The sequence below is a fragment of the Dicentrarchus labrax genome, unplaced genomic scaffold (assembly GCF_905237075.1).
Source record: "Dicentrarchus labrax unplaced genomic scaffold, dlabrax2021, whole genome shotgun sequence".
NCBI classification, from domain to species: domain Eukaryota; kingdom Metazoa; phylum Chordata; class Actinopteri; family Moronidae; genus Dicentrarchus; species Dicentrarchus labrax.
Window position 1 is genome coordinate 12,406,351 of NW_026136716.1, and position 23,541 is coordinate 12,429,891.

General features: G+C 43.0%; 2 protein-coding genes and 1 long non-coding RNA gene across 5 annotated transcripts in view; 2 read left to right on the forward strand and 1 right to left on the reverse strand.

Annotated features, from left to right (window-relative positions):
• The window catches only part of appa (amyloid beta (A4) precursor protein a), a 36,221-nt gene extending 17,536 nt beyond the window's left edge, over nt 1-18,685 (forward strand). Inside the window, exons 2-17 of one of the 2 annotated variants that reach the window (XM_051428232.1) lie at nt 94-261; nt 2,507-2,636; nt 2,898-3,010; nt 3,790-3,980; nt 4,274-4,617; nt 5,206-5,373; nt 8,987-9,120; nt 10,148-10,222; nt 10,311-10,469; nt 11,123-11,251; nt 11,346-11,445; nt 12,525-12,737; nt 12,880-12,933; nt 13,906-13,997; nt 15,624-15,770; nt 16,249-18,685. In XM_051428232.1, the coding sequence (XP_051284192.1) occupies nt 94-261; nt 2,507-2,636; nt 2,898-3,010; nt 3,790-3,980; nt 4,274-4,617; nt 5,206-5,373; nt 8,987-9,120; nt 10,148-10,222; nt 10,311-10,469; nt 11,123-11,251; nt 11,346-11,445; nt 12,525-12,737; nt 12,880-12,933; nt 13,906-13,997; nt 15,624-15,770; nt 16,249-16,350 (2,319 nt within the window). In that variant the 3' untranslated portion in view covers nt 16,351-18,685. The remainder of the gene's footprint in view (nt 1-93; nt 262-2,506; nt 2,637-2,897; nt 3,011-3,789; nt 3,981-4,273; nt 4,618-5,205; nt 5,374-8,986; nt 9,121-10,147; nt 10,223-10,310; nt 10,470-11,122; nt 11,252-11,345; nt 11,446-12,524; nt 12,738-12,879; nt 12,934-13,905; nt 13,998-15,623; nt 15,771-16,248) is intronic. The other variant, XM_051428233.1, reaches the window with a different exon arrangement.
• A 643-nt stretch (nt 18,686-19,328) lies between these two features.
• On the forward strand, nt 19,329-21,885 carry atp5pf (ATP synthase peripheral stalk subunit F6). Of its 2 annotated transcripts, none has more exons than XM_051428283.1 (4): nt 19,329-19,436; nt 20,062-20,231; nt 20,718-20,842; nt 21,784-21,885. In XM_051428283.1, the coding sequence occupies exons 2-4, from the start codon at nt 20,062-20,064 to the stop codon at nt 21,813-21,815; spliced, it is 327 nt and encodes a 108-aa protein (XP_051284243.1). In that variant the 5' UTR covers nt 19,329-19,436; the 3' UTR covers nt 21,816-21,885. The 2 variants fall into 2 exon arrangements, with proteins under 2 accessions (XP_051284243.1, XP_051284242.1); XM_051428282.1 differs by having other exon boundaries at nt 19,334-19,436; nt 20,004-20,231.
• On the reverse strand, nt 20,150-20,457 carry LOC127378912 (uncharacterized). Its single transcript, XR_007888212.1, has 2 exons — nt 20,355-20,457; nt 20,150-20,320 (listed from the first exon to the last, which is right to left on the reverse strand). It is a non-coding gene; the product is annotated as an uncharacterized LOC127378912 (long non-coding RNA).
• Nucleotides 21,886-23,541: the final 1,656 nt, after the last annotated feature.

The following is a 23,541-nucleotide window of genomic DNA, read 5'->3' on the forward strand; positions in this document are numbered from 1 at the left end:
TCAGCGCAAGTGCTCAAGGAGTTTAACACGAGTGGTATATCTCATTAAATCTCTCTCCCACTCTCTCTCTCGTCCGTCTCTCCTCACCCCCAGGTGCCTACAGATGTTTCGATGGGTCTCTTGGCTGAGCCCCAGGTGGCCATGTTTTGCGGTAAACTCAACATGCACATCAACGTGCAGAGCGGCAAGTGGGAGCCGGACCCCTCGGGCACCAAGAGCTGCATCGCCACCAAGGAGGGCATCCTGCAGTACTGCCAGGAGGTAAAGTGTGGGACCCAGTAGCTGTTATAACTGTTTATTTCCCCAGTGGAATTAATTACGTCTGCTATTACATGATCATATTAATCCACCCTTTAAAGCTGATATGAATCTTTATTGTATTGTAGTGAATCAGCCTAAAGGGGTGTAGAAAAAGGTGTGGGATATAGATATAGAGTGTCGGGAGCTCATTGAAAAAATAATAACAGTGTGAAGGTAAAATTTCAGTGTCTGGTAGCAGCAAAGATTAGTTAGGTTAGGGAGGTCATTTCTTCTCAGACCATTTGTAATCATCATTTTCGCTACCTGTCATTCCTTTCAGAATGGCTCTCATTTGGCCATGTATGCTATGATATATGGAATACTTAAACTGTAATTACCCAGTGTTTATTTTGTTTTGAGCGAGCAATAAGCCCAGATGATAAATTTTTATGGCTGTGACATTTTAGTTGCATTTTTGGGTCGGAGAATTTACATTTCAGCCATTAAGCTGACACTCTCAGAGCAAATTACAATGATTGAGCAGGTAGCGGTGCAGCTACTTTATTGGGAACACTTTAGGGGAGTTTTCACAACAAGCAAGATTAGATTATTTTCTTTAATTTACAATTTTATTTTTGTGTGTTTGGGCAAATGAGAATGATTTAAAATGGCACCCAAAAAGAGGTTTCTTTCCTTTTGGCAATCTGCAACCAACTACACAAAACCAGGTATTTTAGTAAAGTTTTAGTAGTAATTTTAGTAAATTAGAGGGGAGACTGAGGTGCTTGTGCTCACAAGTTTGAGAGAATATAAGACCACAGAAGAGTGAGTGGGTAACAGAGCTTGCAAGCAGATTTGTTTTCACTCACCAAAATCCCCAATTTGGCAAGATGACATGATGCCAAAACTCCGCTCAGTAAACAAGCTGCTTAAGTCCATGTGACTTTACTTTAAAAGCTCTGGATGGGTTTTAATTAGGCAGCATGAAGCTAACCAAACCAAAAACAGAAATACAGCACAGTGAACCTCTTTGTTGTTGTTCGGCCAATGAAAACCGGGGCTTTGAACACACCCCTGACGCCTGACATTCATAAATTGACTGTGGTGGTGTCTGAAATTAGGATTTTTCTCCTGCGACCACATTTCACAGGCTTTCACTGGATAAATGCACTGTGTAAGAAAAGCCTGCCTGATAAGAGGAGGTGATGCATAATGAGATTTCTCTGAAAAAAGCATGTGAGGCAGAATCAAAGAAAGATAAGCTCATATTTCCATTGTTACCACTGATAATACATCCAGCGATAACAAACAGTCAGTCTTAGATCCCGGCTTTAAACATTTTAACATTTAGGACTTCAAAATATCAAAAAGAAAAATAGAGATATGGAGAACTTGAGGATTTTCCCTACTCAAAGCTGAATGGAAGAGACGATTTGGGCAAATATGAGCGTGACAAGGAACCCAGAAGGTTACGGAATTATTATCTGCATTGAGAGAGAAAAACCGAAGAGGAGGTGTCATGAAAAAGAATGAGGGGAGAGGTATTTGGAGAGGGATGACACGTCGACTCAGAATATTGTGCAGAGGCAGATGTCATGCATGGCTGAGAGGAACATAGAGGTAAACAGAGCAAAGTCTGCCAAGCACAAACGACATCAGGGAACACTGCAGTAATGTACAGATTGGAATATCTCGGAAATAAATACATTTCCCAAAGTACGGGAGCAGAATATGTTAACAAATGCAGGAAAAGAAAGAAAGAATTGATTATCTTCAAAGTAAATGAGTAAGAGCTTAACCAGATGGCTGGAACTATGTAGCCAAGAGTTTAAGAAAGATTAGGTCAGGCAGACCAGAGGTGACCTCAGAATCGGAGGTCAGAGTTCATTACAAGTCTGATAAAGTGCTGATTAACAGCCCCTGAAATAGAAACTGAGCTATATGCTATCAGTAGTACAAGTACAGCAGAAGATATATGCTATTTTAAAAGACACCACTGGAAGAGTTCAAACAAGAGGAAGAGCTGCAAATCACAAAAGACTGGACAGTGTAGGAGTAAACATGTGTCAAAAATATCGGGATATAAAGTGTGTGTAGGAGCTCTGCATTTGGTTTTCCCACTGTTGAGCTGGTGCTAAAAAGAGTTTCACTGGAACTATAAGTGATGTATATGAAACATATGTTAATGTGAAGAGGAGCACCTATTCTAAACTTTCAGCTTTATTGTGTTATGACTCCATTATGATATATAACACTGTGTGTGTAGGTGTACCCAGAGCTCCAGATTACCAATGTTGTGGAGGCCAACCAGCCAGTCAGCATCCAGAACTGGTGCAAGAAGGGCCGCAAGCAGTGTCGCAGTCACCTGCACATTGTGGTGCCCTACCGCTGCCTGGGTGAGTCCCATATATGCTGTTTACTGACTGTTTTTCAGTGTGCCTGTGTGAAAGCATCTCTAGAAAGCAGTGTTCATTTTGAGTATAGCAGGAGAAACAAAGAAAAGATCACTATCTCTATAGCTCTGGTTACTACAAGAGTTACCATAGCAACTAAGAGTTTTTGGCGTCTGTTGAAACGTGTCTTCAGTCAGTCAGAAGGCTTGACTGAAGCTGCCCATTGTGTATGAATTATAAATATGGATATTGTTTTCGCTGCAGTAGGAGAGTTTGTGAGTGACGCCCTGCTCGTTCCTGACAAGTGCAAGTTCCTGCACCAAGAGCGCATGGACCAGTGTGAGAGCCACCTGCACTGGCACACTGTTGCCAAGGAGGTGAGTACACACACGGATGCTACGTTCACACTGCAAGGCTTAGCGAATTCTGGTTTATTGCTATGGTTTTTTTTTTTTTTTTTGGCCTGTTCACATTACTTTTTAAATGTTGCACATATCAGGTTCCAGTGTGAGCCGCATGGCGAATGTCAGTCTAGAGTGGCGTAAAAAAGTCACATGAATTCTGATAGGACTGTTCACACTAAGGTAACACTGCAAAAACCTGTATCTGATTTGGACCACATATGGGGATCAGTTTGGCTAAAATCCAATAACCTGAATTTAGGCCTTAAAATTTCTTCAATAAGACTTTTTAATAGGTCTGGGTTATGAAGTTCATGTTTTTTTACAAAAAGAAACCAACATAGAACCAATAACCACCAATGCAGTCTGGTCAGAATTGATCAGAACACTCAGTGTCGCTGTGTGGGTGTATATGTTCTCTCATAAAAAAATAGCTACTTCTAGAAGTTAAAATGGTTTCTATTAATTTTACTTTAGGTAAGTGCAAGTTCATGCTTCAGTGTCTTTGGGTATAAAGGCAACTGAATGTTAGAATACATTTACTTTGCAAGTACTGTAATTCTTGGACTCCAATTTTCCTTCATATTCTATATACCTTTTTGCCAGTATGGATGTGAAATAGTTCTTAAATTGAATTCATAATGGTCTTAAAACCATCTGAGAAGTCCAACATTTAACTTTAAATTTAAAATTTAAATTTAATCCTGTGTAATGACTAGAAGGAACAGCCACTGATCTGTTCTGTGTCTCTGCAGTCCTGTGGCGACCGCACCATGAACCTCCACGACTACGGGATGCTGTTGCCATGCGGCATCGACCGTTTCCGCGGAGTGGAGTTTGTGTGCTGTCCCGCGGAGGCAGAGCGCGACGCCGACAGCGCCGAGCAGGATGCTGATGATTCGGATGTCTGGTGGGGTGGAGCGGAGACTGACTACTCTGACAACAGGTACACACTAACAAACACACACACACACACAGGGCAAGGCAGCAGCAGAGTAATACATCATCCCTGAAATGATCATCGATACTGCCACTTTCATTTTTAACACTGGCATGAGGATAAAATTTCTCTCCTTGGAAGCAAACTGCAGGTTGGTTATAATTTATAATCCCTGTCCTTCCCTCCTTCTCATTCATCCTCCTTCTCTGTCACCTTTCCTTCCCCCAATTGCTCTGGTTCTCTCCATATGTCTCTTCACTCCCCTCCCTCCCTCTTTCCTACCCCTCCCTCTCACCCAGTATGGTGCGGGATCCGGAGCCAGTGGAGCAGCAAGAGGAAACCAGGCCATCTGTGGTAGAGGAGGACGCGGACGCGGACGCGGAAGAGGAGGAGGAGGTGGCCGACGAGGAAGACGAGGAAGAGGAGGAGGAAGCGGACGCACTGGACAATGACCAGGACGGAGACGGAGAGGAGGACGAGGAGGTGGTGGAGGAAGACGAGGAGGAGGAGGAAGAGGAGGAGGAGGGAGACGACGACATCATTGACACGCTCGGCGATGACGCCGACGAGCCCACCACCAACGTTGCCATGACAACCACCACCACCACCACCACCACCGAGTCTGTGGAAGAGGTTGTCAAGGGTGAGGAACATTTTCAGACATCGGCGTGTGTGTCTAGTTTTGGTTCTCGTCTTATAAATAGTCCTGTCCATCATATTTTTGCTTCCATTATCTGGAGGTCCTTGAAAAGCCTGGAAAATTATCTAAATTCAAGGCTTCTAACGAACATACAGTAATCAGGTAACAAGTTTCTTTGCATTGAGATTAATGTGGAACAAGCTCAGTAGTACAACATACAAAACGTGTTTTTCTCTCCATTTTTAATGCTTTGCTGAACACAATTGAACTTCATGTTCTTCATCAATTAATTTCCTGCTGTCATTTTTCTCATTGTGCTCATTTGTCATTTCAGAGCTTTCATTAGCTACGTTCCATTAGAATCAGAATTGCTGTTCCCAGCTTTGTTTCTTCATTTTAGTATTAAATTGCTCCTAAATTAAATTCCAAGTAGCATTAATAATGCTTAAACCTGCCTTTCTTTACATTCCCTGTTTAAGTAAAATCAAGTATTTTATTTTGAAACAACAAAAACACACTTGACACGGTGTGTGCAAGATACTTTTGTGGCTGCTTCACGAATGACGATGAAGTGTGTGTGTGTTCTCCAAGATGTGTGCTGGGCCAACGCAGAGACTGGTCCATGCCGGGCCATGCTGCCCCGCTGGTACTTTGACCACCAGGAGGGCCGCTGTGCTCAGTTTATCTACGGCGGCTGCGGAGGCAACAGGAATAACTTTGAGTCAGAGGAGTACTGCCTGTCTGTCTGCAGCAGCGTCAGTAAGTCCTGTAGGCAGCAACCCGCTGACCTGAACGCCACTCGTTTCCATCTCTGGTTTGTCTCTAACCCTCACTTTTACCGGCCGTCTACCCCAGCTGACCACTACCCGCAAGATATTAACAGCTGCTTGGTGTGCTTCTCTTCTAGACCTGTCTGTCGGCTCCATTCCTGGCTAACCTTTGCTTTTTCACTCACTGTCTCTGTGTGTGTCCGTCTATCAAATAAATGTGTTTGCACTAAAAACAGACCTTACCTTTCCCCATAATCCCTTGTGGATTCCTAAAGCCACCAACCTGATTGTCTCACTGTTCCCTTTACTTTCACACCCACTTTGTCAGTCTGTAGGTGGAATCCTTCTATTGTGTAAGCAAGATATATTTGTGAATTACATTTCACTTTGAGCCACACTGGACCCAGATGTGTTTTTTGAAAGCTGTTGACAGCACTTGATCAAACCATAGCGAGGAAAAAGCTTTACTGAATCCTCGGTGAAAAGACTCCCAGGTTTGGTGTTTCTGAAAACCAGATTAAAGTGGAATATAGTGATTTCTTTTCAAATAAAGTTGTGAAACAAAATCTGTACAGTATGCGGCAATAATAACTGTTGCACACGGAGGACTCATTTTCATGGACAATTTGCTTTAGAGGCTGACATTCTCCAGATTTTCCATTTCAGATTGTACGTCGCCATGGTTACAGTGTTGTAGACCTATAGAGTAGCCTACATGTGATAACTACTGTAATTCCTATGATTACAGTCATTTCATGGGCATCATCTTATATATTACTTTACCATGAATATGAGCTATAAAACCATCCAGGCAGGAAATATTTAGCAATAATCCTCGGCTCGCCCGCGCTTTATCCCTGACGTGTCGCAGGCTTGCTTACATTATTCCTCCCTCGAGAAAATCAGTTCTAGTTAATTCATTACATTCACTTAAACCGGATGTTGAATTACCCTGCCGCAATTTAGAAAATGTGAAACGTCTCCAAGGTAGCGGTATGGAAACACTCATCAATACATCATTACACACTCTCAGAGCACACCTGCCTCCTGCATCACATTGTGATGATTGATTATCAGTGGCAGCGCTGGAAATGAGGGTTTTGTTCGATTATGTCCCCACCTTGTTAGTTTGTTTGGTCATTAGATTTTCTTTTGAAAGAAAGACTATTTCTCGACACTTCCTGTTGAGCTAGACGTGATCAGCCAGTCACGAAGTGGACTTGGATTTCAAATAATAAGTCAGTCTCGGATTGCCAACCTGTTTTTCCCCTGGATTTCTTTTTCATTGCCAGGAGGGTGTGTGTGTAAATGTTTGTGTGTGTGTGTATGTGTGTGCAGAAGGGAGGTTGTATGCTATAGATGAGGAGAGGAAGGCAGTTTAAGTGATCAGCTGATTTCAGCGTTGTGTAAGGTTCAGTGACCTTGCCCGGTGTGTGTGTGTGTGTGTGTGTGTGTGTGTGTGTGTGTGTGTGTGTGTGTGTGTGTGTGTGTGTGTGTGTGTGTGTGTGTGTGTGTGTGTGTGTGTGTGTGTGTGTGTGTGTGTGTGTGTGTGTGTGTGTGTGTGTGTGTGTGTGTGTGTCACGAAGTGCATAATCTCCCCTGCAGCAAAATGGAGTCATGCTATCTCCATCTCCCTATATTTTGATCTAATTTTATACACTGCGTGTGTGTTTAGGTGTGAGAGTGCATGTGCATGGCTGTGTTTTGGTATGGGATTTCTGATCTGCTGAGCATAGTGGAGGTGAGAAAGTGCGGCAGTGTTTTTTTTTTTTCTCCACACAAACATGCACATACACACACACACACACACACACCGAGTACTTGCATTTGTGGTCAATTAACAATGATTCACAATCGCTCTCAGTGCAACTTGTATTTTATCAAATGGCAGCTTTTTGTAAACATTAAGCACATGATAATTGCAGTAATCAACGTAATTTTCTTACAGCAAATGTCACTTTTGCATCTTTGGATGAAAAATATTGATAAATTCTTTGTCCAGTTAATGATAGCTTTCACTGCCCTAAAAGGTTGTACTTGGGGAAAGTTCTGCAGCACTTGGGAAGTGATGCACTTTATATTTTTGGTCAACAACAAGGGAATTCATGTTTGTTCAGTCTTTCACGGTTCCCTACACAATTAACACTCAGTAGTTTACTTTATAATCCGAGTAATTGATATTTCAGGCAATTATGTTTTATGAGCTACCATCACTTTGCACCATCACTGAGAGCTGTAGCGTCTCTTAACTGTAATTCACACATCTATCAAAAGCAAAGAGTTGCATTGTGGAATTTCTCACAGTAATTTATTTTCATTCCATTGTGGGCTTTTGAATCCACTTTCAGGGCACTCAAATAAAAAGTAATGTAGTGCACTTGGTTGGAAATTTCGAAGTAAACAGAAATTCTTAGGAAAAAAATGTGAGTGCTTCAATTATTGAAGAATATACAGCCTAGAAACAGTACAACAGCGAATGCTCAACAGCAATGATAACAGCAAATTGGAAAACTTATGACTTAATGGAATACTACTTTAAATACACTGCAGTACAGTAAAGGGTCGGTTCACCCAAAGTACAAAAAAGAAACACTCTCCGTTACCTCTTGTGGTGTCTAACTATGCAGATAGATTTTATTTACATGGGTATCTCTTTCCTCAAGAAATGTCCTCATACGTTTAATTGGAACTACTTTCCACCAAAGAAATAGTCCCTGTGAGAGCTGTTCAGTGTGTTTTGTGTTTTACCCAGAGTAACAAGGACACAAGTTGTTTTGAATTGAACTGAATGTATTTTCAGTGCTTTGACGCACCACAAGCTACATTCCACTCACCTCCATTGTGTTGGGTTCGAGGCAGAAATCTCAAACCTGTGTGAAGAAAACCAGAACTATCTGCGTGGTCCTGCTCGAGATTAGCGAGGAAAATTAAATTTTTTTGTAACTGGGTTGAACTTATCCTTTTTAAATGATTTTGGGGAACAGAGGCTAACCAAACTCTCGCCTCAGGTCAAAGTGAATAACACTTCTACGTTGTTATTATGTCTTGTGCAGTCATGCGCTCTCATCAGTCGTAACCCATTTCACATGACGGTGACCTTCATGCTCGCACACACACACACACACACCTCCAACTTCTGTTGATAGCACTAATGTGGAAAATAATCAACTTTCTGCTGATTAAATCCAGGTTTTGCCCAACATGTGGTCCATTTCTTGCTGGTAAGTCAGTGTGTGCGTTCGAGCCCACAGGATATATTCCAGCGTCAGTGTGTTGGCATGAGCGCTGCGTTGAATCAAGTTATATAAATGAGAGAAGGGTTTTGTCTTTCTTCTACAAAGGACTAAGGGTCATCTGAGGCATTCACTTGTTTGCTTTTGGAGGGGGGCTGGCTTCCAGCTACAGCTACTATCTTGTTTTCTTTCTCTCCTGATCTCCCACCAACCCTATTAACCCATTTTGGACTCTGTGTTTTTGTCTTTTGTGTGTGCTGAGGCATCACAGCTAGTCCCAGATCAGCCAAATAAAAAAAAGCTGCACTGAGACATCTTTTCACCTCCCTGCCTCCTCTTTTTTCTTCTCTCTACCTCCATTTCATGCAGTACCCACAGCCATGCCCAGCTCCCCTGACGCCGTGGACCACTACCTGGAGACACCTGCTGATGAAAACGAACACGCCCACTTCCAGAAGGCCAAAGAGAGCCTGGAGGCCAAGCACCGCGAGAGGATGTCACAGGTACTGACAGAGAGGGCAAAAGAAGAAAGGAAAGACAAAAAGGGAGTAAATGAGGAGGGAGGATTTTCTCTTTTCTTTTTTTTAAACTGATCAGCAGTCAGTGCATACACGTGAGTAATTGTAACTAAGCAGGGCGAACGGAGTGGAGGATTTTCTTTGTAGCAGGGAGAGGACAAAGATATTTCTATGAATGGAAAATGGAGGGAGAAAAAGGTGTGTCAAGTGAAACGAATAGGTGCGTTTGTTAATCCCTCCCGGGTGAGTCGACCGAGCCAATTCGACTTTAATTGTATTCTTTAATCAAGCGGCCCGCTCTCCGGAAGAGAGCCAGATGGTCGGCAGCAATGTCACAGTTTGCAAAGCTCCAGACAAGAGCACGGACAACCTTGTGTGGCTCTAAAAGCCTTGTTTTTCTTTTTCGGCAGAGTTTGTGCACGGCTCTGGATCGCTCTGTTTGTTTGGCGTGGGTAGCTACAGGCGCAGCATTGTCCGATTTCACGCGGTTCACTTCACCCTTACAGATACCGTTAGGTCATGTCTTTGGTTTAGGCCTGAGCTGAATGCAAGACCAGTGAGTCAGAGAGGGTGGAACTGAGGTAGGATGAACCATCATCCCTCTGAGGAAGATGTAACTGACCAAAAGGGGAACAGAAACTGTTAGATTTGAATCTGTTTGCACTTTGACCAAGCATATAACACCCCCTCTTTGATTTAAAAAAAAAAAAAAAAAAAAGGCAGAAACTCCCCACTGTCGTCATTCTCAATCTGATTATTTACACTGACAGGAAGGATCTGGCATTTACCCTCTGCGGCCTAGATGTTATCTTTTCATAGCCACGTAAAATGTCAGATTTTCTTTCACGTCGACAGCCGTGAAAAAATCAGATCCATGCATAAAGAGCAATGAGACGTTTCACTCAAGTGTAAAATCAACCTGCGATAGAGCACGTGGAGCGCTTAAAGTAGCTTATCTTGTAGTAGCTATCGGCAATAATTGATGTTTTTCCCTTCCTTTTCTTGTACACAGGTGATGAGAGAGTGGGAGGAGGCTGAAAGGGAGGCTAAGAATCTTCCCCGCGCTGACAAGAAGGCCGTCATCCAGGTGAGTCAAAGCGGACATTTACAGAACCACCCAACGTCTTTGATGTTCTTTCATTCATCCGCTCGTCGCAATCTGTGTGTGCGTGCAGCGTTTCCAGGAGAAGGTGGAGGCGCTGGAGCAGGAAGCGGCCAGCGAACGGCAGCAGCTGGTGGAGACCCACATGGCCCGGGTGGAGGCTCTGCTCAACGACCGCCGCCGCCTGGCTCTGGAGAGCTACCTGACCGCACTGCAGCAGGACCCACCCAGGGTACGCTCTATACACATCGTTCAGCAGCCACCGTTCTTCCTGTAACTGGGGCAAATGATTGAATCATTATCAAAGTCCATTCCCCTGTGATTTAGAGCACTTTTAAAACGTTATTTTCTTGCAGAGCTTACTGTTGTTCTGCCATTTCTCACCTTCTAGTTGTTGCTTTAAAGATTCTCGCCTATTCGTTAGGATATTTCTTGTTCTGTTTTTATTTGAAGTGAGATATTTTCCCCTTCATCCGACCTGCTGCTTAACATGAATAACTCGCCTGCTTGTGTTCTGTTCTGTCAGTTCACAAATGGAGCCTTTTGTAAATTCAGAGAAATGGATTGCATTACCATAAAAAAGAAAAATCTAATCCCTAAAAGTTGAAATAGACCCTCGTTCTGAAGCCTTTGATGAATGTGTGAGGTTTGATAAATAGAATCAATATATGAATTAACCTCATATTGTAATAGGCAGAAGAAAATGATGTTACTGACTGATTTGTGGATCTGGATCAACATCTCCTTTTACAAATTTTTGCTTCAGTTTGGTTGCAAGTACAAAGTTTTGTTTTCCGATCCAGACTGTGTAAGAAGATATCACCCCGTCCTTCCTCCGCTCTTAACCATCTGTCTTGTCTTATTCTCTCCGTCTGTGTTTTGCAGCCTCGCCATGTCTTCAGCCTGTTGAAGAAGTACGTGCGTGCAGAGCAGAAGGACAGGCAGCACACCCTTAAACACTTCGAACACGTCCGCATGGTGGATCCCAAGAAGGCTGCGCAGATCAGACCTCAGGTAGCATCAGACACACAACTTATTCACACATATAACACCGTGTTTTTTTTTGTTTTTCTGAAGAGGTTGATGCATTTATGTTTGTGTGTCAAAGGTACTGACCCACCTGCGTGTCATTGAGGAGCGTATGAACCAGTCCCTGGGACTTCTCTACAAGGTGCCCGGTGTGGCTGACGACATCCAGGACCAAGTTGGTGAGTTTTTTTTTCTTCCATTTTGACTCTTAAAGGACCACTGTGTAGGATTTAATGGCATCTACAGGTGTAATTGCATAGTACAATCTTTCTCGCCTCACCATGCCGTACAAAGCTTATTGGAGAAACTACAGTGCCACAAAACTGCCCAAAAACAGACTAAAAGTAAAAAGGCTTTACAATATCCAGGAAACCATAAAATAAGCATAGAAGTGCCAATGAGAGAGATGGAAAATAGTTTTTAGCTGAGAGAGCAGTTACAAGGTAGAGAGATAAGAAAATAAAAATCCTTCACAATGACATGAGCCACGTCTTGTAAATATGACTTTTTTGAAGTCTTTCGTGCTGAACCTGGCATGAGAGAGAGATGGGGGAAGACAAAGTGTCCTGATTGTGCTACATGTAACAGAGATTGAATGCTCTAAATTCCAGGCCCCAGAAAAATGCAATTTTTTTTGTTGATAAGGGCATTGGAGCCATTTGGCCTAATTCTTCTGTTCGGAGTCAAATGAAACTGTTTGCCGGGAAGATAAATCCCCTCCCTCCCTCCTCCCTTCGCCCCTCCCACCCCTGCATTTGCTAGGTTTCTGTGGGTTTTTTGGGTTTATTGGAGTTGTGTGCGTCACGCAGCCATCTGTGTCTCTGTCTCGGAGACTGTCACAGTCTGTGCCGCCCGGCAAAACACACACAGGAACAAACATACACAGAAGAAGAAGCACCATTCAGTCATTGCTAGGAGCCAGGTCTATTAAAAAATTGAGCTAAACAACATTTCTTGGAGGCCGGCTGTCCCTTCTGACATTTGTGTGGGGTACTTTCTTTAAGCAGAAAACACAAACACATCAGCAGCTTTAAAGATTCAATTGTCCTCTTTTATCATTTTAATTACGAAAGAAAGGATTCTTTCTGTAATATATTCTCCAGTATTTTGTGTTGAAACTAACTGAAAACAAGAAGTTGAGTAATAGTTGGATAAGTGAAGTGAAACTTCCTTCCCCTCCCTCTCAACTTTTGTTTCTCCTCTGTCCTTCCTTCGTCTCTCTGACCTCTCTCCTTCCTTCCTTGCGTCCTCCATCCAGAGCTCCTGCAGAGGGAGCAGGCGGAGATGGCCCAGCAGCTGGCCAACCTGCAGACGGATGTGAGGATGAGCTACGGCAATGATGCCCTGATGCCCGACCAGGAGCTGGGAGACGGCCAGACCGACCTGTTGCCCCGGGAGGAAACTCTGGGCCTGGGGGGAGTCGGCTTCATCCACCCTGAGAGCTTCAACCAGCCCAACACTGAGAACCAAGGTACTTAATGAGTGGCTCTTTTGGACTTGCCTTGAAAATATTCAAGAAAAAATTAAAAAGTAAATTGAATTTCTCTCTCTCTCTCTCTCTCTCTCTCTCTCTCTCTCTCTCTCTCTCTCTCTCTCTCTCTCTCTCTCTCTAGTTGAGCCAGTGGACTCTCGCCCCAATCTCGACAGAGGCATTCCCACACGGCCAGGTTGGTGCTACTGTTCATAAAGCAATCCCAATATTTGAATAAGTATTCATATGTATTTAGAAAATCAGATTGATAGGGTTTATGGCCTGCTGATATTACACTGTTGCTAGGCTACTACTACTTGTGTTTATAGACATTATCTTCCGAGCCCCTTATCAATGTTTGCTTATTTGTATGTGAAATGGTTCTTGATGAGGGAATGCACCCTCTGGTGGCAGAATTGGAGGCCCGGTAGCTTAGGCTTGGTGGCCATAATAGTCATTAATAGTCTGATCTGAGTACACTCAAATTGATCTCTACAGTCCTGACAAGAGATACATGTACAACTTTATAGTAAGTAACTCTTTATAAAGGATTTATAGGTTGTAACTAATGACTTTATTAATAAATCATTCAGTGATGCTTTCTAGATCAGACATAAATAAGAACATTTGAGTTGGCAGCTTTTAAAAACGTACTATCAGTAATTTTTGTAATTGCTGCTAACTTTAGAAAATGGCTTATACTAAGGAGAAAGATTCAATAACTTCTAAAGCCTAAATAAAGGGTGTCCATTTAGAAAGTGGTACCAACATTTGTGCTTGTTTTCCAGTGAATCCTGTTATTTCCTGGGTTAACAATCATTTGTTATGTTCTCCTCTTAAAATACATCACACGACTGTTTTGAAGTAGAGACTATTCTCTCCTTCACTCAGCCATGATTTGCACACAGCACACACACACTTGACCTCCATTAAGGCGCCAGCTGTGGTTGTTAGATTTGCGACGCAGCTGCAGGGTCTATGCGTACTGTGCTGCATATGCTGCGCTATATGCGCTATATTCAATTCATACTGCCGTTACAGCCAACACTCGGCTGTCCGTCCTGCTTGAGCGAATGAGTTTGATTCAACTGTGTGTGTGTGTTTGAGAAAGCGAAAGCGGCTGAGTGTCACCATCCATAATAGATAGTACTTTTCTTTCCCTTGCCAGTGACTGGAATGAAGATGGAACCTATTCCTGAGCTGAGGATGGAGACGGAGGACAGACAGAGCACTGAATATGAAGTTCACCACCAGAAACTGGTAAACAAACACAGAGAGCAGCTCGCTTGACACAAGCAGGGATATGCAGGCTCGTTTGAAATTCACAGATTTATTTATATATGCAGGCTAGTTAATAAACACAGAGAAACTGACACAGACTCAAAGATGCATTTACTGACACAGGCAAGCTTGCACTCTGCCCTTTCTTTTCCACAAGCACACACACACACACACACACACACACACACACATTCAGGTCCATGTCTCCACTTTGTCCTCCTGGTAAAGTCCCAAGGTTGTCACCATGGAGACAGGTGTCCATGGTGACAACCGAGATAATGCGTGCGTCACACTTGTCTGCTATCCTCTAAAATCCACTGTCCTCCGATCAGAGTTAAGTTTTGTGCTGTTAGTATTTCCCTGGTCAGCCACAGGTCATTGTACTCAGCATCATAAGGCTCTTACCCGGTTCTGCATTCATTCATTCATTCATTCATTAATCTCATCCAGTATTGTAATACCAGCACAAAAACCTCAATCCATCCTCAGTCAAATCCAAATCGGCGTACCTTATTCCTCTCACCTAAAGGCTTTAATCTCTTAATCCCTACATTTTATTACATATCACATTCCTTGCACTCACAATGAGCAGTCAGAGTGTCAGGCAGTCTCCTTAACTCAACTCTTTAATTTGATATTCACCGTAACCCCAATCAGCTTTCTGCAGGATTATTCTGGAGGAGGCTCACCAGCCTGAAATGAAGTCCCCACTCTCTGCAGTGTTTGACTCAAGAAGGGGCAGCAGTGCAGAGATGTCAAGATGGGTTCCTGTTCGTTTATCTGCAGTTTAGTGATGTTTTGAAGTTTGTGCCAGCTGACTTGGTTTCTGTCCCATTATCCCCGCTGGTGTCAGCACCGTTAGATATCAGCAGTTGTTTTCCTCCCTTCAGAAGACTCCATTTGCGTCTATTTATTTTTGTTCTGCATGGAAATTGAGTCCCACAGAGTTTCATAATCTGTGACAAAGCAGCTGAAGCATTCAGTAGGTTTTTGCAAAATCTTAGCATTGTGTAGGAGCTGAGTCATGTTGCGCTCTGCTTTCTGTAAATCACCTGACAGCCACAGGAAGAAATTACCATGTCCACCAGGAAATTATCTCTCAAAGGGGAGTCACCTTACAGTCATTGTAATGCCTGTGTTTTCATATGTTTTGCCTTTGTTCCCCAGCAGTACAGCTGTAATTTTCAAGACAAATTTGACTCTGTAATGATGCTATTTTAAAAATGACACAAAATTACATGCAGCATGCACAGCAAAATGATTTGGGTAAAGAAAAACTGGAAAGAATCAGAAGTAAATGGGCTGTAACTCTTAATGTCAGCACTGTTCTCTTCCTCAACACGCTGGACTGAAGGTAGAAGCTATTAGAGCTCACTGGAACAAGAACAGTCCTTAGTGTACTTCAAGTACATCAAGTCAAGCTTTACAATCTGTACAACGTTCAACACCCTCTGTTCCTAGAAACTCCCCCCGAAGAAACTTTTAACAGGAGCATTACCTAGCGTAACCGACAGCATTTCTACACTCTCTGTATTCAAACCTTAACTGGCTGTGATTGGCTGTTGCCACGTGACCCGACCACTGTCCATCCCTCGCCTCACGCAGGTCTTCTTCGCGGAGGACGTGGGCTCCAACAAGGGCGCCATCATCGGCCTTATGGTCGGAGGCGTCGTCATAGCAACCGTGATCGTCATCACCTTGGTGATGCTGAGGAAGAAGCAGTACACCTCCATCCACCACGGAGTCATCGAGGTGAGAAACAGCTGACCTGTGTGTTTATGTGTGTGTGTACAAGCTGTTCTGTACAGCAGTCAGTCTGGTGTGTGTGTGTGTGGGGGGGGGGGCGCGGGGGTGATGCTTTGCACGTGGATGCACGTGTCAGTGCAAGCTGTTTATCACTACAGTGGCGTATGCGTAGATGTATATCAGGGTATAAATGTGCATGCTACTGTACACTAAATATATCTGCTCAATAAATATAATTAAATTAATGCTTGTTTCCAATTAATTTCCTGCTTTCCCATTTCTAATTATCCTCATTTGTCATTTCAGAACTTTCATTAGTCGTTTAATTAAAAAAATACGGTAGTTGTGGCAGCCTTGTTTCTTTATTTTTGTCACTTACTCACTTCTAGGAAGCATTAAAAAGATCTTAAAATGTAAATTGTCTTTACATTTTAACGTGTGTAACCCCGCCTCCTCTCCCCCCCTCTCTCTGGCTCTCCTCCAGGTGGACGCTGCCGTCACCCCCGAGGAGCGCCACCTGTCTAAGATGCAGCAGAACGGCTACGAGAACCCAACCTACAAGTTCTTTGAGCAGATGCAGAACTGAGGAGAATGTCACACGTCCACATACACATATACACACACACAAACATTTCCTCCCACACATTAAGCACCTCCCCCTCCCTCTCCCCCCACCCCCCACCCCCACCCCACCGACTAGTCCAAAAAAAGGCAGTGCGGCTTAGGTCATTTGCGTGACCGAAATAGTCGGTTACGAGCGTACGGAGCGACTGTAGCCGGGGTTTCCTTTCGCTGCTGCCTGGGCGGACACCGTGGCCGAGCCGGTTTGCACCAAGTTTGTTAACTTTATCGGAGCAAGGCGCCTTTTAATTAAAGGAAGGCGTTTTTCTATACGTCGCTCCACCCCTGGGCCTGCTGATGTATGTCAAAAAGGCCCCGCCCAGTGCATCGAAACAAACCCACTCTGGGGGAAAGAAGCGTGCTCTCTCCACACTGATTCAGGGCCAGTGTATAGTTGGGGTTTTTTTTTTTTTGGCTTGGGATGGTTTTAGGTGTGGACTTGTGTACGCAAATCTGACCACTGATCAGTAGGATTTCCGGCGCGCGCTGACCTGGGCTTCATTTACAGAAATTGAGTTGCAGTATCATCAAAATCAATTTAAATCATGACTCGACATGTGGACGTATTCGTTTGTTTCTAGCATATTCTTTGTAATGATTATAGAATGAAAATCAAGCAACGTGACCTTTTTATAAATGAAGCCCAGTGCTTCCCCACCAACTGCACCACTACTGCACTCACTCTACAGTCTACACTGGAGTATAAGCCTCCCCTCCCTCCCCTCCTCCACCCCCATCCCTCCCTCCATCCATCCTCTTTTTCTTTTGCGCATTCTTACGACAGCTGGGCTGTGCTAAGTCACACAAGGCTCTTAAAGGATATCTGGAGACGCTGATGATAATGAATATGTTGACGACGATGGTAGTAATTATGTATTCCGAATGACGAGCTGTTTTTACTTTGGAGTTTTTCTCTTTTTGTTTCCAGTTTTGTTTTTCAAAAAAGAGTGAAAATGGAGAAAAAAAACCAACCAGGTCAACTGATGTAAAGTCCCTTTTTTTAAATTGCGTGTAATGTTACTGACGTAATGCTGAAGTCTTAGCTGTTCCTATGTAGTGCATGACAACAATGACAACCGGATTTGGAAGAAAAAAAAAAACCAAGATCTTATCGCTGCTCTCTCTCGAGATCCTTTCTCACGTATAGATTGTCATTCTAGCAAGATTGTACATTTAGTATCTTCTCGTGATCACGTGACTTCAAACAATGAAAAATATATATAAGTCTAGATGAACGGGCTCTGCTTTGATATCATGTAAAATACACATTTAAAAGAGATCTGTGATTTTAGAATTTAAGTGTGTTCCTCATTTCTTGTCATTTTTATTTTTATGCGACGTTCCTGAAGCTCCAGGAGGGGGGATTCATCTCTGTTTGTACATTATTCTCATCAACTGAAATATATTGTGTTGAAAATCACCCCCTTTCATTTTTGCTTCTTTTTTAAATTTTTATTATGTTTGATCATTGTCGTTGTGTTTGTCGAAAAGGGCATGTTGTGGGCGTGAAGGTTACAGAGAGCGGGAAGGGAAAACTAGGAGGAATCCAGTATGGGGGATGGGTTAGGATTATCTCTGCCTGTATGTGTTTTGTCATTTTCAGTCTGGTGTTTCGTCCAGTTGTAAGGTGACGCCGTCTACTTTTTTTTTTTTTTTTTTTTTTGATTTTGTAATCATTTTGCTGTCTGCTGATAGAACAGGAGTGCTGAGAGGAGGAGGAGGAGGAAGGAGGGCAAGGTAGAGAGGAAATGACTTGCAGTTCCAGATGGATAGCCAGCCAGGCAGGCAGTCTGTATATATAATGGATTTTCACTCCCTCCCTCCCCCCCCCGCAGCACCTCCCTTCCTTCCTTCCTTCCTTCCCTCCCTCCCTCTTTCGCCTTCACTCCCCCCTCAGGCATGCTGCTCACCTCTCTGCCATCAACGCACACTTGACTCCTCAGAGGCAGAGCACTGTAGTCTGCACAGAGATATGATAGGCGCACACGGAAAGAAACGCAGCGTGACCTCTCACTCTGTTATTAAATCTAACGGCGAGTAAGATCTACGTGGGAATGGGGAGTGAAATGTACATACGGAGGCTGCAGCTGGGTGGGTGTTTGGTTTTCAGAGGGTGCTCATTAGAAGCCCAACAGAGGGCAGTAGAGTAGAAGAGGAAGCAGGATTTTCTTTCTATCGTTTTTCTGTGGATTATATATTGGTTTTGTTTTCCACTGTGTAATATTGTGCAGGCCATTTGCATTGACTTGGAAAACGCTTTCTACACTGTATTCCATAATAAAGTTTTGAATGTACATACAGATGGTGTGTCTGTGTTTTTTTATTATGAGGTTTAATGCACATCACCATTTTATTCTAATGATTTGTGTCTGTGTGGTCAGACAGGCAGAAACTGGTAGACTGAAGGGGCATCATGTAAGGAGGTCAGAGGTCAGTCTCAGAGGTCAGTGGAGCTGACGGGGATTCAGTGTGTTACTCACACATCAGGTCATCCTGCTAAAGGTTTAATTATTTTGCATTAAAATGAAACCAAACCCAATTTTTGGATCACATCCACATTCACCTACATTATTTTAAATACATCCTGGAGATTTATTTTACTACCAAAGTCAAAATAACAGTGGTGTATAGGACATTACTAACTTGTGTAAATGTTTAGCTACATTTGTAAAGCCACTTTTTTAACCCTAGTAACATTAATATGTATCATGACAAATCATAAACTGAACTAAACAATAAAAGTAGCAACTACATTTACAGTGGAGTAAACAGTCACAACAAATACAAAGCAATAATAACCAAACAGCAGCTGATAATAACACATATATATATATATATATATATATATATATATTTTATTGAAGAGACATTCACTGTCATACGCTGCTCTGGGATATTTGATGTTATGTGAGGTCAACCGAAATATGCGCAGCGCTGCGCAAAGGAGGCGCCCTTTTGACGTCCGCGAACGCCTCCCTGTCCCCACCACAATCCCACAATCCACCGCGGTCCTCCACATTTGGATCCTCTGCGTTGAGTGTCAAACCCAAGGTGAGTACCGAGTTGTCACAGAAATGCTACTAAACGTTCAACTTTACGCGGTCTGCCACTGCTGAGCGCACCGATACACTACCGTTCACCTCTTTAATGAGCGTGAGTCAGCGTGAGTCAGCAGACCGCTCCGTTAGCGGCGTCAGATGGGGTTAGCTTAGCTTGTTAGCAATAACAGTCGCAAGTAACTTAGCAGCAGAAAGCCAGACTGAAACCGACTGTAACACCGTCGGGACTCTGCTGACGTTAGGTCGAAGGTGCTGTCCTCCTGTCCTCCTGTCCTCCTGTCCGCAGTGGCTGTAATGTCGCAGCTGATAAAGCTTGTGTCGCTAAATGAGCTCCGCGGATGCTAACAGCTAACTGAAGGTGTTAGCCCCAGCTGCGCGTCCTTGTCTGCGCTGTTGTGAGGTTAGCAGGTGACCCGAGCCCTCCACGGTTCAATGTGTTTAAGAGCTTTTAACGTTGTCTAGAGGATTTAGTTTCCAGACCCCCGTTTAGGTTTTATATTAGCGGATACTTCCTCCTAATGTAATTCGAGGCTACGCATTTCCTGCTAATGTAATCCAGAGACACAGTCGCATCTTCTGGTCCTGATAACAAACCCCGAGGCTGTCCGCTCCTCCAGATGGCTCTGCACCGGCTCTCCCAGCTCTCCTCCCTGCTGCGCTCCGCGGTGAGCCTGACCCTGCGCAGGAACATCGGCCTCTCCGCCGTCCTCTTCAACAAGACCAAGGACCTCGACCCCATCCAGAAACTGTTCCTGGACAAGATCCGCGACTACAGAGCCAAGAGCAAGTCAGTTGATCGCACACAACTCCTGCCATACACACAACTCCTGTCATACACACAACTCCTGTCATACACACAACTCCTGCCATACCCAACTCCTGCCATACACACAACTCCTGCCATACACACAACTCCTGTCATACACACAACTCCTGTCATACACACAACTCCTGCCATACACACAACTCCTGTCATACACACAACTCCTGTCATACACACACATGAACCCCCCCCCTTTGCTTTGTCCAGGTATGCTTACATTTAAACCAAAGCAGGCTTCCAGCTCAGAGTTCAGTCCCTGGTCAAATATTAACTTTATAGCCAGAAACTGATAAAAGCTGCCTTCTTGGTTTCTTTGGCATGCTGTTTAATTTCAGTCCTCGCTGCTTCTTTGCGCTGTATTCAAATGGCATCTCTCCCCCCCTCCCTCCCTCCCTCACCGCTGTCATCCCTTGAACATTTTGTCATCTTTTGATGCCTTGGCTCTCCCAGGGCTTCAGGAGGCATCGTGGATGCGGGGCCCGCTTTCGACAATAACCTGAGCGAGGAGGTCAGCAAGCTGCAGAGGCTATACGGAGGAGGCGACCTTGAGAAGTTCCCTGAAGTTAAATTCTCAGGTTAGTTTGGGCTCTTTTGGGGGGTTTAGATTGCGTCCCTAATCTTTATCAGTTGAAGAAACGAGTTGAAATCAATCTAAATGACATCTTAACTTAGACAGGGGTTGTTTTCCCAATTATTGCTTAGGAAAACAACAAACAAGTGAAGTAATTAGTGAAGTTATATTCAGATATAGTGTTGTAATGTTCATAATATCACTTTGTGAAAAGGTCATTTTAATCTAATGAGCCACGGTTTTATTATTGACCATGGCTTACTGATGTATGGAGGACAAAGTGAGCCAGACGGTGTATTACTTAATGGCTTTAGTTTAAGCTGAGAGATGTAGATGTCTTAAACGAGATAGCCAGTATTATAAATTGTCCATGTCATAGAAAAGTCATTTATTAGAGCTGGGTGATTTATTTATTTTCCCATAGAGTCCTATAAGAGAAGAAGTGATGAGACGATACAGATCCAGTGGCGTTTCACAACATCTTAGATATCCTGTCTTTTCCTGTAGTTAGTTTTTAAGGGAAAACAAACAATTAAAATCATAAATTGGATGGGTTTCTTTTGGGTTTTTTTTTTTTTTTTTTTAGGCTGTTTTGCGGAGCCCTAGTGCTCACGTGTGCTTTTGAAGTGATTCTTTGCTTTAGCACATTTAAACAGCCCTCCCCCATAAATATTTATTCCTTTGCCACCGGAGAGATGCACTGATTTGGCTTTGTCTGATTCTATATATAGTGACACAAAGCCAGATGATTTCCTCATTCTGTTTGAAATGGCTTCAGGAAGCTTTCATTACTGAGCTTCACTGCATTTTTGATGAAGCTGCAGTTAGATAGTTGCTACATATTGCTCTGATATATATATATATACTGTATGCAGTATGTCTCATCTCAGGGAATTACTCATCAACAACTGTCACTAATGGTTCTCTTTGTGTTTTTATTTCCAGAGCCCAAGTTCGAGGAAGGCGGGGCCAAGTGAATGCTGTCCATGCTGTGTATCTCCTACATGTCACCAATATGTTGTATTTAATAAAAAGATAGTGGATTGAGCCATGATGCACTGGTTGTTAATGAAGCTGCCTCTAATGGTTACCACACAGCCGCACTCCGTTTGTGATGCCAGAATTATACAAAATATCTCCAAATATACGTGACACCAAATATATTAGTTTCCTGTTTATGACTTAGGTGAGTCCAAATGTTTTCAGATACAATTCGGCCAAATCTGTTCCGTTTTGTTACTAATAGATCATTAGTGATAGTGCCTGACAGGAATAGTGTTCATGTGGATGAATAAGAGCCTGTTGACACTTCAATGTACAGAGTTTTCTCTGGTTTACCATAATTTCTTTATTTGATCAGAACCAGTATTTTTCATATAAAATAACAAGTATGTTTAGTTCCATATACCTGTTTGAGGAAGTCAATTGTTTTGTGGAAAGACTAAATTAACTTTTGTAGGAGCAAACGTTGGTGAACCCTGAGCTGCAGGTAAATACAGTCAGGTGGCACACAGTTGTTGGTTAAATGAATCAATGACATGAGATGTTTGGGGGAGAAACTGGGCAGCACTCAGTTTAGTCTTACCATAATGAACCTACACAGGTCAACCATTCTGCGGGTAATTATCAAAATATTGTAAAAAGTAAATCACAGAATCTTTTTTGATAAAAGTAAAATGTGAAAAGCATTATAACATTATAATGAAGTAGAGCAGTGCTGCAGAGGACCCAGCCTACAGATCTTGTTCTCCAGATAAAATAGATTTTTACAGTATAAATTAAATCGCAAGAGATTTATTTTCCTTTTTCTTTGTTAGGGCTGCATGATATGGTAAAAACATTGTTTAAATTATTTTGACAGATATTATGACGATTAGTTGTGTTATTTCGTATATAAGAAATACTGGATCTGCTTCAATAAAGAAATAATGATGAAACAATAGAAAACAAAGCTCTCAGGAGGTTCATATACTTCCCAGCAGCACACTGTATTTGCCTTTTAGAGAACACGAGTTGAATTATAATAAATTAGCATCAGAATTGGTTGTAATTTTCGTGCAGATGGCTGAAATTCATTGATGAGAAATTGCAGTGATTCAACTGTTGGCTGACCCAGATGAAAACCGGCTGTCGCTCTGCGTTGGTCTCGAGTGTGCTGCTTTATGACGAGGTCAGAAATACATTTATGCCCTTCCAGGAAGAATATCTGAAACAGAAAGGGCACGTTTCCATCTCACGTGCAGCCAGGCTTTAATGTCGAGCGCAGAAAAAGTACCAAGATTTGGCTCAGTGTGACTGCATCCAGTACAGAATAGCACATCCATACCTTGCTGTGTATTATGATTGACAACAACTAGAGAACTCATATATAAAGAGCCCAGAGTCCATATTGGCAGACATTTTAAAAATTCAAGCCGTGAGCCCTGCGGGAGTGGATGCATTTTATTTAGCGTTCACTCTTAAATATTGAACTGTAATTTGGGGACTGAACTCTGGCTCCAAGCTCAATCTGTCCATCAACCTGTCTCTGATGCCTGTCAGTAGGAAATGCATTTGAAAGATTAATGTACAGTCTTGCTTCCTGCGCTTCAGTATGTCCCCCTGTGGGAATACAGAAGAGGCTTTCAGCATGCATGTGATGACGTGCAGATGAGAAAGATGCAGTTAGTTTCAGGAATAAAGGAGTAAAAATACTGTGGGTCA

Excerpts from the sequence above, each read along its gene's own strand:
- atp5pf (XM_051428283.1), top strand. The coding sequence starts at position 20,062 with ATGGCTCTGCACCGGCTCTCCCAGCTCTCCTCCCTGCTGCGCTCCGCG. Across the intron at positions 20,232-20,717 it reads GACTACAGAGCCAAGAGCAA|GGCTTCAGGAGGCATCGTGG; the intron begins GTCAGTTGATCG and ends TGGCTCTCCCAG. Across the intron at positions 20,843-21,783 it reads CCCTGAAGTTAAATTCTCAG|AGCCCAAGTTCGAGGAAGGC; the intron begins GTTAGTTTGGGC and ends TTTTATTTCCAG.